The 16,131-nt window shown below is 40.4% G+C and overlaps 1 protein-coding gene across 2 annotated transcripts in view; it reads left to right on the plus strand.

Moving 5' to 3' along the window:
• Positions 1–15,898, plus strand: part of GABRB2 (gamma-aminobutyric acid type A receptor subunit beta2) — a 218,847-nt gene extending 202,949 nt beyond the window's left edge. For both annotated transcript variants that reach the window (XM_019664092.1, XM_019664093.1), the window contains one exon: positions 11,451–15,898. In XM_019664092.1, coding sequence (XP_019519637.1) covers positions 11,451–11,798 — 348 coding nt within the window. In that variant the 3' untranslated portion in view covers positions 11,799–15,898. The remainder of the gene's footprint in view (positions 1–11,450) is intronic.
• The last annotated feature ends 233 nt before the right edge of the window (positions 15,899–16,131 follow it).

Genomic DNA, 16,131 nt, shown 5'->3' on the forward strand with positions numbered 1-16,131 from the left:
TTGTGTGGAGTTTTCCACCCCTTTCCTGCCCTCTTAGTGATGTGCACTGTCGTCACCCTTGACAACATGTGTAATCCCCAGGGGAAAACTGGATCTCGTGTTACCTGTCCTTCCCCTCTCTCTACCCCTGCAGATTGGAAACACTTGACCGGAGTGTTTCCAGCCCTGAGGAAAGAAACCAAAACAAATGCCCTCTATGGTATTATTTAAGAATGAATTCAGAAATTGCAAATTACTAATTACATGATGTGCATAAAAACCTTTAGCAAGTCATTGCCCATCATGCTTTGAGTTGCACGAACCAGCAAATGAAAAGATTAGATCAATCATGTCTCCCCAGCCTGGGACTTCAGTCAATAATTCAGATCAAAATTGAACGAGAATAAACCACATTTATCAGGATTTAAGCCCGCAGGTGTTAAAACTTCTTTGAGTTATCAGAATTGGGTAGGCAGATTCTCACATCTGCCTCTCTGAAATTTGTCAAAATAGAACTTTGGGCTTAGGAAAGCTCATTTAAAGACCTGGTTCCATTGCCCACATCCTGAGGAACTGTATTAATTTAAAGTGAGCCTTTCCTTTGGCTAAAAGAAATGTCCATAAAATTAATAGGTTGTAAATATAGTTTCCTTCACTTTTCCTCCTTCATGGGGATTTCAGTATGATTCCATCTCTTATTTTTTTACCCATACAATTAACATAACTCCTGATTTTGAACTTTAATTGAAACTTCTAGTTTGTACTTTATTAAATTGAAAAGACGAAACCAGAAAGAACTCTACCGGCCTTCCAAAAGAAATGAGTCAATTTAGCATATATTTTATTAATTGTACTTTATTAGTATTAAATACAGAAATTTGTACTCTCCTTTCCCCCCAAATTTAACATTCATCTTTCTATCTCCAAATATTATTTATTAAAAAATCAGTGCTATGCAGTTATATAGCATTCTTAATGAATTCACATAAATGAACACATTCATAGAAAGGAATTATTTTTCCAAGAGGAGTACATTTGATTCTGTGAGAGTAAAAGGAAGAAAAGAGATGAAGGCCCCCCCAAAATTAGGAAGGCCACTTACAAAGTTCAAGCACAAAGAGATACTGCAGCATTTGCTATAGCAAGACCCCACCCGGTGGGGAAAGCAAATGCTAGTCCTGGGTCCGCATCACAGTTTGCCAGGGAGCACCAAGGCTCCAGGATTTTTTCCCAGGCGAATTTTCCTTATCCATCATTCTGAGGCTACCCCATACAGTTTTTTTTTTAAAAGCGATTGGTAATTGTAGATTAAACGGAACTCAAAGGCAAACCTTTTAAAACTGAACCTAAAAGAAATTGTATGCAGCAGACTTAGTGATTTTAACCACTGTTAGTGATGTTTAAAAAGTTGGATTTATATGTCCTTCAGGCAGGCCTGTATTTTTTTAGTCTGGGGCCAACTTTCTATTTTCCATTACATCTGTTTCACGGTTTTCTGTGATCTCCATAGACTGATTGGATCCTGTGATCCTGTAACACTCTCAATAATTCAAGTGAGCAAGTGTTGTTTAAGACTTTTATTAAAAATGTAGTTAGCATACACTCTTATATTAGCTGCAGTGTACACAGCAGCTATGCAACATTTCTCTACCTAAAGAAGTGATCACCATGATAAGGCCAGCAACCATCTGAACCCGTACCACGCTATCACAATATTATTGACTATATTCACTATGCTGTCCATTACATTTTTTATTTTGAATACTAGTCCATGCCAACTGTAGCGTCAGCATTAGGGATATATAACAACAGGATACAGTTACTGCCCCCGTGTTTGCCATCATGAGGGACACAGGGTTCCCTGAGGTCAGAGCGAGCAGATTTAAGGCGGTGGAGGGCGTTCGCAAGGACTTCCCTAAATCCACCTAGAGTTTCTAGATGAGGAACACCGAGGCCGAGGGCATGCCAGGATTAGAACCAGTTCTCATCTCTGAAGCCACTGTTCTTTCCACGCTGCGTGTGGGTGTTGAAAGGGTCAGGGATCCACATGGGAAGCTCCGAAGAGTGGGAGCATCAGTTCACTGGGTAGCCCACACTTGCTGGCGGAATGTCGTCTCACTGCTGAGCCTATATTAATCATAACCTTAATAAAAGCCTTATCTCCTGGGGTCCTTCAGAGAGAAAAACCTTAAGAGGTCTGCCTCTTACTTCCTCCAAAACTTCACCATCACCCCAACAATCACTGCAAACCTCACTAAGCTCTTTTGACTCACCCACTTGGCCAGAGGGATTTTTTTGTGTGTTTATGAAGTAGAATCTTTTCACCTTGTACTGACTATAAAGCAGGGTCACACAGGTCGCTGACCCATAAGAATGAATTCATTCATTTGATTCCTTAACAGGGAACCCTTTCACTAAGGAAACCTTGAGATATGTACTAACGTGATCTACCTATGAGAATTAAAAAATTGAAAATCAAAACAACAACTCGGTTGTTCATATCTGAGAGCCACCAGTGTCCACTGTGTAGGTATTTCACCCACAGTGAAAATATTCAGTAGAAAGAGTTGAAGGTTTGAAATCTGTGATCATAAATTTAAATTATCGTCTTACCACTTAATTACCTTCCAGTTGCCCATGAACTCCTGGATTTTGATGGGAAGGGCTATTTACAAATACGAACAATATTAATTCCATCCTCATAATATGGTTGTGACATTTCAGGCACTTTGTATCAGCACAGTAACAGCAAAAAAGACAGTACAAATAATCTCAGCTCCCCCCCCCCTTTTTTTCCTACTTTTATTAAAAATGGCCACCCTCCTGCAACTACCTGGGTATTTCAGCAGTAGCCTCCTGTACTCACAGTCCCTGTCTAAATGCCACATTTGGTTACCATTTCTCCATTTGCTTTGGTGGAAACATTCGAAAAGTCAGTGCTGGTCTTCTTTTCTTGCTCTCCTAGAATCTCCGTTTTATGTTCTAATAGTTGGGTGAGCTTCCTCGCATGTTTTAGCATACTGAGTGCATGCTAGGCAGTTTCAGAGTGTTTTTCCTTTGGAAAGAGTGCTGTGGGGTTTCCCAGGTGGTTAACAGTTCATAGCCTAAGCATTTCAATTTACTCAGGTCACAATGTCATTTCATGGAAGATAAAACAAGACCTCCTACCCACACACTAGTCACAGTAATTGGAAATTGCGAATTAGGGTTCCATGGATTTTTGCAATTTCTCACTCTTCTCTTGATGAGTGGTGAGCTGGAATTTAAAATAGCCCCATTCTCCCTTCCCAAACTAAGCATGGTGATGTTCCCAGGTCACTGAGGGATGTGAATTGTTTGCCTCTATGTGACTGTAAGATAAGAGTTTCCCTCCATAGCATACACCTATCACTGAGAAAGGTGCAGGAAAGGAAGCAGCACACCTGAAGTCACACCTGGAATGAATGAATTATATAAAAATAAGGCTCCCTCTTCATTGTTCAATGCAGTATCCTTTAGGCAAAATGGAACTCTGTTAGTCAAGCATGTTTCTTTTCTTCTTGAGAAAAATGTTGGAATGGGGAATGGAAAGAAGGAAAAAAAAAACTCTTAATCCAAATGTTTAGCATGAATTTGCCATGGCTAGACCCGTCAGTGCATGGGTCGGTCTGGAAAATAATTCAAGTCAGCGGAGAAAGCTGTTCATCTACCCAATATGAGTAGAAAAGCTGATGCAATTGGTGTGCAAACGGCCCTCATTCACAGAAGCTCATTCGTACGGGGCTCTGGAATACTGGTGCCAATAAATCAGTCTATTTCCCAAATTTTCAGCATTGCATCCTTAATTAATAAGCATAATAACTCCTAGGAAAACATAATTTCGAGAGTGGATTGTTGAACAAGAAACAGGAGACCTTCTTTGTTGGCATGGCCTGCATAATGGGACCTCTCCAAAAAGCTGTGTTGTCGGGAATGGACACTATGCATTAAAGTCCACTCTCCAAAGCAGCAAATGTAGACCCTGAGACTAAAGCTAGGCCCGCAGCATAGCTCCTTGCAAAGGCAATTTATCTACAAAGGATGACCGTTTCTTCACTAGTCTCTTTCCTCTGTTTTCCTTCATTTATTTTTGCTTTCTTCTCTCTCTCGTGAAATTGCCAAGATAGAAAAGTTTGATAAGCATTTTATGTTTTCCAAGGCAATAGAGATTGCTATACAGTCCTTCTGATTTGTTAAAGGGAAACTCTCTTGTTAATGTTCTAATCAAAACAGGACAGTTTCATGGTTTCTCCTGTGTCTCCACTGCCCCACTGGCAGAAAAGAATTAGGAAATCAACTTGGGCAAGTCTGAAAAGGTTGGTGTGGAGACCCTATCTCAAAGATTAGCCAAATTCATGTGACAATTCCTATTTCTTCCATTCTCAAATGGCATCACCTAGATACAGCCTGATACAGAGAAGGCATTCTGAGACAGAACTCATAACTGAGTAATGTCTCGCCATACTTAATGACATGGCTTGGTCATTAGAAGCAGGAACCTTGGAACAAACAGATTAAGTGCCAGCTGCTCTACTTAGTAACTGTGCAACTCTGGCAATTCACTGTCTTGAATCCTCAATTTTCTCATTTTGAAAAAGTGAGACTATTAATAATTAACTCCCTCATAGGGTTGTTGTCAAGATTAAATATTGTGGTTGTGTAAAGCCTTGAATACAATGCCTGTCTCCAGTAAACAATAAATGGAAGTTGTATATGTTCTCTGTCCATGAAAACTGGTGGACCGTGGTCAGAGCCTTGTCTTTCTCATTGTTTCTCAAGCCGTCTGCCGCCTGTTTATGTGAAGTCATTCCTTCGGCTGCTGTCTGATAGGACGAGCCCCAGCCCAGCAGCCCAGCAAACGCAGATCCCTGAGCAGCATTCCAGGCTTCCTGACTCAGGAACTTGGGAGGGGGCCCCAGAAATGTGTTTCATTAGCGCATCAGGGGATTCTGATACCCCCCCCCCAGGTTTGGGAACCACTGAGGTAGACTTTTCTACCATCCAAACCACCACCTGAGTCAGACTTGCTTTGTTGATGATAAGCCATGCGGGAGACGGCATGGACTGTTACTGCGCTGAGACCATCATCAACAGCCCACAATTGTTATACTGGTCTATTAATGAGCAATAGTAAGATTTTCATTACCTCACTTTATTTCCCTGCCCTGTAAAATAATACAGCCTGCCCTGCTATGGCACAGTAGGTACACCCCCCTAAAAAGCTTATATCAAAAACCACCCAACAAAAATAAGTATTTCAAAGTGGGGAAAATGAAGAATAATTGCTACTGGATGTTTCATTCATAATAAAAAAAAGACTTTTTTTTTCTTTTAAACTATGGAAGATATCAAAAATAAATAAACTCTAAGGGTAGGCTACTGTTACAAGCTAAACAGCTGAAGGCTTTCCCCTTTTACCATCTGAAAGATATTAAAAAGCCTGTTAGTCTCCTCCATGCCCTTGCCCTTGCCCTTTGCTTCCAACACAGCTCAAATCCACTGAAGGGAAAAAGAACGATAAATGAAACAAGGGAACCGAGGAAAGTGCAGCCTGTTGAACAGCCAGCTACTCAAACCTAGCAGCTGCTGGGTGCTTTAGGTCCCAGCCAGAAGAATTGAAACCCAACACAGGTTTTCATACTGAATATTATAGTACTCTAACAGATTTCCTTAGTTTCAATGTGCGTTATGAAAATTTTTTATTACAGGTGAAACATCTCTCATTCCTTTCCTTCCCTACCTATAGTACAGGGTTGTGGAGACTCTTACATGAGATGAATTACATCTCCGTTAGGATCCCTGGGGTCTCACAGAACAGGAAACCCAATCCGTGCTGGCTTATGCAAAAGAAAGGGAGGGAGGGAGAGAGATGAGGGAAAAGGGAGGAGAGAGGGAGGGAAGGAAAGGATGTATTATCTTGCTTAGCATCAGCAACTCAGTCATATCCAGATAAAGACACTGTCATCACATCATGGGTTCTCTTCCTCCCTATGTTGGCTCCTGTTCAAGTCAGTATCTCCTCTTGAAGTTGAAGCATCTCAAGCACATTCAGTAGATTCTGGGCCACAGAGTTCCAGGTGCAGCTCCAGTGGCCAAGTTGAAGAGTCTTCACTCTGGTGTGCCCCTCTGTAGGCTCATGACATGCTGCTGTCTCCAAAAAGGTCTCATGCCCATCACTGAGCCAATCACTGTGTCAGGATTGCTCTGACTGGCTTAGAGCTACCCTGGGTGCACAGAAACCAAGAGTGAGGAAGTAGTGCTTCCTAGGCAGAAATTGCCACTAGTGGGGCTGATGAACCATCAAACCACAGATGTCTACTGACTTAAAAGTGTCAGAACTTGGCCTTAGCTCTCATCTTCAGTGACATAATGAAATCCAGACACATCTATCCACCTCTCATTGAGGAGATGACTGCCCCTACCATGCGTTGAGAGGGTCTTCCTTTGCAAGCTGTAGAGTGCTGTGGGGCAGAGGGGGCGGGTGCTGCTGTACATCAGCATGGCACAGTGACAGACTTCACATGCTAATTCCTGCCTCGCCTTACTCACTGTGCGAACTTGCATTAAGTCTCTTAACGTCCCTGTGCCTTGTTTTCCGAGCACGAGATCCGTAGGGCTACTGGGATAACTGAAAGAGGTCAGTATGGAAAACGGTTAGTCCTGGCTTCTAGTTGCTACTCAGTAGCCTCTCTTCTCTGGGGTACGAATGAGACATCTGTCAGTAAGTGGTCCAGAGCACTATGGCAAATGCTGGTTCCAGATATCAGGCAACTGGGCTTGCTGCTCTGGCAAGAGACCTGCATAAACAGAGGCAGAAACCTCCAAGCAGGAAAGGAACTCATGACGTAGTACCATGCGATTTCAATCTTCAGACTGGAAGCTGAAATTGCCACATGAAATCATCTTATTGATGATTAATGAAGAGGTTAAGTGAGTTACCAAAAGTCACAAAATTAATTCCATCCAATCAGTGTTTATTTCTTGAGCCCCTACTATGTGCCAGGCACCATGCCACATGCTTGGAGATATAGCAGTGAACAAGAAGGACCTTGCTTCTGCCCTTACTGAGAAGTACAGTGGGGTGGGGCAGACATACTAAACAAGTGGTCAGAATGATGAGTATTATGGCGGAATGACAAAGTGTTGTGACACACCGTCCCTGGAGGCGTCTCCTTTTTTGACCTCAGGCCTTAGGCTGTTTCTGCTTGTGGTCAGAAGGATGCTGGTAGGCTCTGTGAACCTATGAATCTGGTATTTCCCTTCCATTTATGAAATGAACGGCAGCTTTTACTAGTCTCACCTCAGCACTCAGAAGTAACTCAGTCTAGACTTACTAAATACAATAAATGTATTTAGGTATAATAACAAAAACATAATGTTTGCTATGTTCTAAGGACTGTCTCAGCACTTTACAGAAGCCACTTACCAAAGTAAAACCCAATAATATGATGAATTCAAAGCTCTGGTTTGTTTGCACAGTCCATGGCTTTAAAAAAATGGTAGTACAAAATCAAATTTATGCATTTAATGATTACTTATTGCTTTTTATGACAAGATCAGTTATGATTTTTTGAGTGCTTACTATGTGCAAAGCTGGGCTAAGTTGTTTGCATGTGCTCTTTTATGTAATCCTCTCAAACAACCTTAGGAGGCTGGTACTGGTATTTCCCCCTATTTTACATATAAGCAAACTGAACTCAGTGTCTGAATGATTTGCCCAAGGTCTCAAAGCTAGTGAGTAGTTCAATCCAGAATCAAAACTGGATCGTCTGAGTCCAGAATCAGAACTTGGAAACACTGCACCTTATACATCACCATTTCTACCAGAAAACAGACACAGTTCCGGGTGGCGATTGAGCCACCCTGGCAGACTTCAAAAAGAACTCGGAACTGGTGATCTCAAAGCGAGAGGGGTGAATGGACACTGTGGTGAGGTGTCAGGGGAGGGGGTCTGCTGATCTGTGGGAGGCAATGAAGAAGGTTGGCGTATGAGGCTTTCTTTATACAGGATGTAAGAAAATGGTGGACAAAACTGGTCCTCGGAGGAGGACAAGATAGGGTCCTCAGAGCAGTATCCCAAGGTTTACCTGTGATGTGCAGCCTACTGGCAACCTGCTGAGCCTCCTTCATGGCTGTTAACTGGGAAATAAGTAAAACTGGAGAAGGTTGTACTTGACTCCTCCTGGCTCCATAGCTCCATGGTTAGAGGTAAAAATTTTCTGGAAAAACAGTGCTTGTTGTTTAGGCTAATTCCTTGACTGTGAACGCCCTTAATTAAGACTACACAAGCAGTCATAGCTTGAGGCTGAAGTATTCTAATGTAATATGACAGACACCCAGGAGCAGCACTAGATAAACTGAAGCAGATGTTGAATTCCCTTCCCCCACCCCTCCGGCTTCCACTTCAGCCTGTGTTCACTTACAGAGAGCTGCTCACACATATCTAGTCCAGATACACTGCAAGGGCAACAGGCTTACTTTCCTTTGTGTGCCATGCTATCCCACCTCACCAGAACTTGTTACCCTACTGAACTCATAGCGCGTCATAACAATCAACTTAGTTACTGCTTCATTTTCAAGCTTTTCCCACATAGTCTCTCTCAGTTAATCTCCCCTAAACCTATTCTTATAGTTAAAGAAACCTAGATTCAGGGGCATTAAATCATTTCTCCAAGATCAACAAACAGAGAAACAGAAGAGCCAGAAAGAACTCCATTTTTTTTTTTTTACTCCAAATCCAGTGTTCTTTCTGGAGACTCTTAACTGCCACGGGCACCAGCAGCAATGGTGTCTCCCTCACCAGAGTACCTGTGCTACTTGGCACAGTGCCACACACACAGTGCTTTGCAATAAGTTTGTGTGTGTGTGTGTGTGTGTGTGTGTGTGTATGTATGAATGAAAAAAATAAATGAATAATACAACTTCAGGAATTATCTCATCTGACATTTTTGAATTTCATAGACAATGGAACAGTAACCCACCAAAATTAAACAAATGACCCAAGGCTCATTTGACGTAAACTTAAAACAACTTTTTCTTAATAGTAATGCATGGCCTCTAATATTTTTATTATGATTGTTATTTTCGATGTATGTTTTTGCCTCAGTCACATCTGTTGTATATTCATAGCTGTTCTTACTGTAGTTGCTCAGTAGAAAAGCAAATATCCCGATCCCAAACATAATCATGCATAGTGGCCAAAGAAATTTTTGCTAAACAGCTATTTCTTAGGTAGTTAAAGTAACAGTTAACAACCCAGAGAAGCACAGAAAGTAAGCGTACTATCTGAAATAACATGGGGTGGTAGGGCTCTCATTTCTATCAGCCTCTCTCTCCTTGAATGTCAGAAATCCCCATTCTTCTCCCCCAAGCTTTGGGCTCTAATGAGCAAGGTTTGAGTTTAGTAACTATGTGATGTTGGGATATATGCTGAATGCCTTCACTTGTAACCTAGGAAAAAACATTCTTTTCAAAGATGATTCTGAGCATTCGGTGAGACGGTTTCTGCAGAGCCCTGACTCACAGTCTGCTCCTTTATTCCTTTCCTTCCCTACGGCCTTTGAACCCATCACCAAGGCCGCTGCATGGCCCTTCCTTGCGGAAGCGTTTCAACATTGACTGGATTTAATCTCCAAGTCTTAAGAACTTTTAAAATTATTCTTAAGAATATATTTGTTCAACGTTCCCACTAAGATGCTACCATAAACCAAATGCTACCAAAAACCAAACATACAGAATGTCTAAGCAGTGGGCAGAGATTAATCGGCCAATTATTATGTCCCAGCAAGTTTTATAGCCTCTATTTCTCACAAGATTTTAGATTTGAATTTATAATTCAGAGTCATTAAGCCACATTTGAAAGCTAATTGATAGTATATAATCTTAGCAACATTCGTTTTGCCTTCTGCATAATTCATAAAGCTCAGTGCATTACATCTTCCAATTAAGTGTTTGCTTATATCCCTTGCTTCCATATATCATCAGTACCAATCATTGGTCACTTTTCCTTTATTTTGTAATTTCTAAAATTTTACTGGAAATTGGTATATTCTGATTCTCCACCAAAATAAACACACCTTATTATTAATAATAACAAACTGTGGCTAAATTTTATTATCTGTAGCAATTGAGGCCTCTTAAAAATAACACACACAAATCTTCTTTAAAAAAAAAGCTACACATCATTTAATATTTGGGAATCATGCTGTCAGTATTCACCCTTTACTTTTAGCTTTGCCAAGAAGAAATCACCCAAAAGAGAAAAGGGTCACCCTGTCTGCACAGACACCTTAATTCTACTCCCTGAGCCCAGAAACCAGCTCAGCACAGCCACTCGGGGCTGACTCTTTTCTTCTCCAGCCCTGTCTCCTTCCCTTCCCTCTCAAGTTCGTCGCTCACCCACTCACCACTCCACCACCCACAGTCAGTCAGTCCAGCTGTCAATTTCAAGTTCCTTATTGTTCCGAGTTATGTTGCATTTTGACAGATCACATGTTGCCTGCATTTATGTTGTCCAAAACTCTTCCTTTACTCTGTTTATATTGACGCTACGAATTTAAGGTGATACCTTGTAACTGTTGGTGTTAAGAAGAATCAGTTAAATGAAGTTATACAAAAATATTTCTGGCATATATAGCAAGTGCTAAAGAAATGTTACCTACTATTTTTAGTTCTAGCTTTATCATGATGTCATCTGTAATTAGGCTACTACTGAGAGTACAGTTCAGCACTTAATCCCCTAATACTATTTTATACCTAGTACAGTTTAATTTTCTTATGTATTAGTATCAAGATGATAAATTCTTTAAATGGTATCATGCCTTCTATTTCTCTGCATCTCCTAAGTAGAAATAATGCAAGTTATACTGGCAGCAGCCTATTATATCATTATAGCAATCTTCTAGGGTTGGATTATTATACCACTTAAAAAAATGAGGAAACTGAAACTCACATAACTTACAGCAGGAGAGTCACAATTCAAATTTAGATACTGTAACCACAAAGCCAGTTCTCTTAACTACTACAACAAATACAAGTGGACCCATGAACAGCATGGGGGTGAAGGGCACCAAGCCCTGCACAGTTGAAAGTCTGTGTCTAACTTTCGACTCCCCCAAAACTTAAGTTGTCCCTCTTGAGTATCTGTGGGTAATTGGTTCCAGGACCCCCGGCGGATACCAAAATCTGCCGATGCTCAAGTCCCCTGTATAAAATGGCGCAGATCAATGCATGGGGTTGGCCCTTCACCTCCATGGATTCTCGACCTCAGATTGAAAACAGTATGGATATTTACTGAGAAAAATCCACATATAAGTGGACCCCCACAGTTCAAACTCATGTCGTTCAAGGGCCAACTGTACTTCTGAAGCCATATACATCATAGCACTCTTGAATAATAAATACATTGCCATAAGGCTGTATTGATTGTCATCTTTGATTCTTCTCCCTTGCAGATGGACCCCCATGAGAACATATTACTGAGCACTCTTGAGATAAAAAATGAAATGGCCACGTCTGAGGCCGTGATGGGACTTGGAGACCCCAGGAGCACCATGCTGGCTTATGATGCGTCCAGCATCCAGTATCGGAAACCCGGGTTGCCCAGGCATAGTTTTGGCCGAAACGCCCTGGAACGACACGTGGCACAGAAGAAAAGTCGCCTGCGGAGACGTGCCTCCCAACTGAAAATCACCATCCCCGACTTGACTGATGTGAATGCCATAGATCGGTGGTCCCGCATATTCTTCCCCGTGGTTTTTTCCTTCTTCAACATCGTGTATTGGCTTTACTATGTGAACTAAAACATGGCCTCTCATGGGAAGCAAGGACTAGATCCCTCCTCATACCAGATGTACAGCCTGACGTAGGACTTGGAAAACACATCAATCCAGGACAAAAGTGATGCTAAAATACCTTAGTTGCTGGCCTATCCTGTGGTCCATTTCACACCATTTGGGTTGCTTCTGCTAAGTAATGAATACACAAAGGTCCTTGTGGTTTTCCAGTTACAATGCAAGTGATTTGTACACATGCTGACAAGATTGAGTCTGAGCGTTCCACTTTATCTGCTTAGTATGCAGCCTACACAGAGGGGAATTACCTAGAAGACATTCCTAGAAGGCCTGATAGCACTGTCAGTCATTTTGCCAAGAAGCGGTCATATCCAGATACTTCCATCTTCATTCCTAAGGTTGGCATGCTGTTGAGACGGCACCGTGCTTAGAAAACATTACCCTCAGTGCCATGTGAACATGCTTATGGAAGATGGTCTGTGCCTGTCATTATTAAGGTGATAACGGTGCCATGGGAAGATAAGTCCCACTGGATTCTAGAAGGTTCTCATGTAGTTCAAACAAGGTAGGGGGAGTCAGGACAGAGACTCAGGAAACCAACCTGGCCAGTTTCTGCTTGCGTGAACACAGGGTATCAACCATGACATCTTCCATTTTGACCTTTAGAGACCAGGAGACTTCTGAAAGTTACCATGCATGGTGGCCAAAGTAATTTTTCCAGAAAGCTGTTTCCCAGATGGTTAAAAGAAGAGTTAACAACCCAGAGCAGAGTGGAAAATCCAGAAATGACTGTTGTAACAAAATTAAAGTAAGCAAGCATCATGACCCTTATCGGCCCCACACAGCATCTAGTCCATATATAGTGTGTTCAGTGGCAAAAGGTAGAAAGACTTCTTTTTCCAGCCTCACAAGCTTTTGACAGCATACCGTCAGAGGTTTGTATATTTTATGTAATTAAAAGACAATCACAAAAGGGAAAAGTTAGCCGAATGAGCATTATCATAGCTGTAAGTTAGATTAGAAGTCATTTAAATACGCTAATACAGAGCACAGATGAAGCGAGCAAACAGGTTGCTCTTCTCCCACAGTGGCAGCTGTCTGCAACATTTCCCCGTAAGTTTCTTTCTGACTTTAATAGGGAATTTCAAAAGAAGGACTTGTTCGTTTCTGTAAAGGATTAATGGTCCTTTCCAGCCTTTCCTGCTTCTGAAATTCTGACTATATTCTTAGGAGACAAAGTAAGGCTTCAGAAAGATTGAGTGAACTCTGTCTCTTTATGTGCAATGAAGTTCACCCTTGTATTTTTCACAGCAAACAATACTTCAAACATTATGTGCACAAGTTAGTTCATGGGTTTGTTAGGTTTGATTTTTTTAAAAGGGTGCTTTCATTGTGTATGTTGCAACCTTTCTAATCAAGGAAAATATGAAAATGAATGGAAAAATAGGATAACAACAAAGCCACATTAAGATGATGAAGGTTAGGAGCCCCAGTTGATACTGTGGGAAAATATTTAACTGATAACCGGGTAGGCACGATGTATTGTTTTTATTCCATTTTTAAATTTTGTCATTGTGCTTCTTTCTATACTAATTGAACACCCGCATTTCCTGTGTTGGACAGGAAGGAGAATAAGCTCATTTATTCCCATCAGTGTGAGGCTCGTATTTTCCTTTTCTTGGAGAAAATAGTGAATTTTCCTTCAAGTTTGATTTGATTGAACTTTTTCTTGGAGGATGACTTTGCTATTTCTGTTTAACAAAACAAAAACCACTTCCTTTCAGAGTAACATTCCTAATTGTGCATAGGCCAGTATCTGCCTGTGGATAAAATGTTGTTTTTTCCCCCCTAATGATTCAGCAGTTTGGAATATGATACAGTCCTGCTGCCCTTTTAGTCCAAGTATCCAAGAGGGAAAAAAAAAGAAAGAAAGAAAAGAAAAAATAAAAAGGTTTAGCATTTAATTTTCTGAATTTGCCTGAAGATCAGTTGGTATTTTTCGTCCCCCACCAGCACAGGGAACTGTGGCCCTTATTTTTTTATTATACACTTGAACACCTCTGAGTATGATCTCTGGGCAGAACCCAAACAAGATTCTGCTTATGGGCTCAGAATGGAGATTCTTCAAGTTTCTCCAGGGACACACTTTCTCCTAGGCAATCATTTTGGGGCATCACACTGATAAAAGTGCCTGCCCTTTGTTGCCAGGGGTTAGTCTGATTAGCATATAGCAGGAAGGAGCATATCAATACCTCAGGTGCGCACCTCCAAAAGGCCATTCCAAAAGGTTTTTCTAGAGGCAGCTCAGAGCCCAGGTCTAGAAGTGGGTTCTTATTTGCAATTATCACAAAAGCCATAAAATTCCTTGATATTGTCACTTAAAAATTAGATGTTCAGAGAAGTCAACAGAGTCATCTAGATCAAAGAGGAAAGAAGAAACTTAGCAGTGTGAGTGTCAAAAGCATATAACCAGGGATTCATTTCTGCTCCCAGTGATAAGAAGAAACTAGGACAAGGAGAAAAGATGGGACCTTGGAACAGATGCCTAGAGCAAAATCCATCTATTGGCATTCAATAACCACACAGGTAGAAACAACCAATCACCCTGCCCGAGGTAACAATAGATATAGAATGTGTTATTAAACTACATTTTTACTGGGGTTGAATTAAATTGTAGTCACCAAATTGGGGAAGGGTTGGGGAGGGGTGCTAGATCTCATAAATCTACGAAGACCCGTCAGCTCCATATCCAATGGTTAAATTTAAGGACCACAAAAGTGTGTTCTGGCAATTCTGATATGGTAGTACTGTCAGTTTATACATATGCATATACTTTTGATTATAAAACAGCCAGATAGCCAGCAATTAAGGTGTTTTTTCATCTCTGTGAAATTCATAGGCAAATTCTGACTCTAAAATGCACAGCCTAAATGAAATATTTGCTCTCAATCTGTATATATATATAGTACATGACTGCTAGTAGGTATGAAATGCATTTTCAGAATTGAAAACTCATGCAACATAATCATGTGTTTGCATAGGGAATGTTACAATTCTTTCCACTGCAATTTACTAACAGGAAAAGACTTCAGCAGTGCCATCTAGACCTTTTCTCTTCTCATTTCTTCAAAAGCAGTGCTAAGTTACAAATAATAATAATAATAATAATAATAATAATAATAATAATGGTTTATGAACCAAAAGACTTTACATTCTAGCATTAGGAACCACACAAAAAAACTGTCCGCTTAAAAAAAGCACAACACGTAGACAAAGTTCAGTGGAAAGCCTAATGGGAAATGAATCACATTTATTTTAAGCAAGCCCTGCATCGAATTGGCAACTAAGACACTTTTCATTTTCTATAGATAACTGTGTTCCACTTTTTTCATTAGTTCCATATTCACCAACAAAAGCAGCCAAAATATCAACAAAACAACAGGTATGACAACAATGTACATGTATATATGTGTATATATAGATCCATATAAACATACATACATATGTATGCATTCATTTGTGGTAAAACAAGAGGAATAAACTAATATGTTTTATTTCCTTCATTAAACCAGTGTATGAATATTTTTAATTTGGCCACCAACAAATCCACATGTTGAAACAAGTGATACAGGGTACTGAGCATTCCTCTAGCAGCGAACCAATGCCTACAGTTCCTACAAACCATTGCACAGTTTGACACTACGATTGCGCTGTACCTCAGAAATTAACTAGTTCTCAGATCGCTTGTCTACTTGCTCTCTTTTTCAAGGAAACACATAACATTGTCCATTGGTGATTTAAGAATAAAACTGTCTTAAGAAAACAGAAAATGATTTTAGAAAAATCCTTCTAGGAGGAGGAAAAAAAAAAAGAAAACTAAACCCCACCATGTTGGTTAGGGCAAATACTCTCAACTGTAGCAATCACACCATTTTGCTAAGTGTACAGAGTTCCATGTAATGTGAGCAACCATCACTTTCACTGAGCGTATGTAAATATTAAAACAGATTTCTTAAATATTTTTAACTTCTAATTTGTATTTTATGGTAAGGCAATGTGCTAATTCTGTTTATGGCTTACATTGATGTGTTATAATATTATGTAAATAATTAAATATGCTGTAAATGAATAGTCAGTAGATACAAATAATTGTTTAGTTTTTTTCTTAATTTTTATTTATTTTTTACTAAGTCCAGTTACTGCAGTGCCCCAACAGAGTAATTCAACATCCTTTTGCATAAATGGTTTGGGATCCCAGACAGAAGGGTTTCAATTTCCTCTCTCTCTCCCTCTCTCTCTCCCTCTCTCTCTCTCTCTCTCTCTCTCTCTCTCTCTCTCTCTC

Source organism: Hipposideros armiger, unplaced genomic scaffold (genome assembly GCF_001890085.2).
Source record: "Hipposideros armiger isolate ML-2016 unplaced genomic scaffold, ASM189008v1 scaffold_416, whole genome shotgun sequence".
Taxonomy (NCBI): Eukaryota; Metazoa; Chordata; class Mammalia; order Chiroptera; family Hipposideridae; genus Hipposideros; species Hipposideros armiger.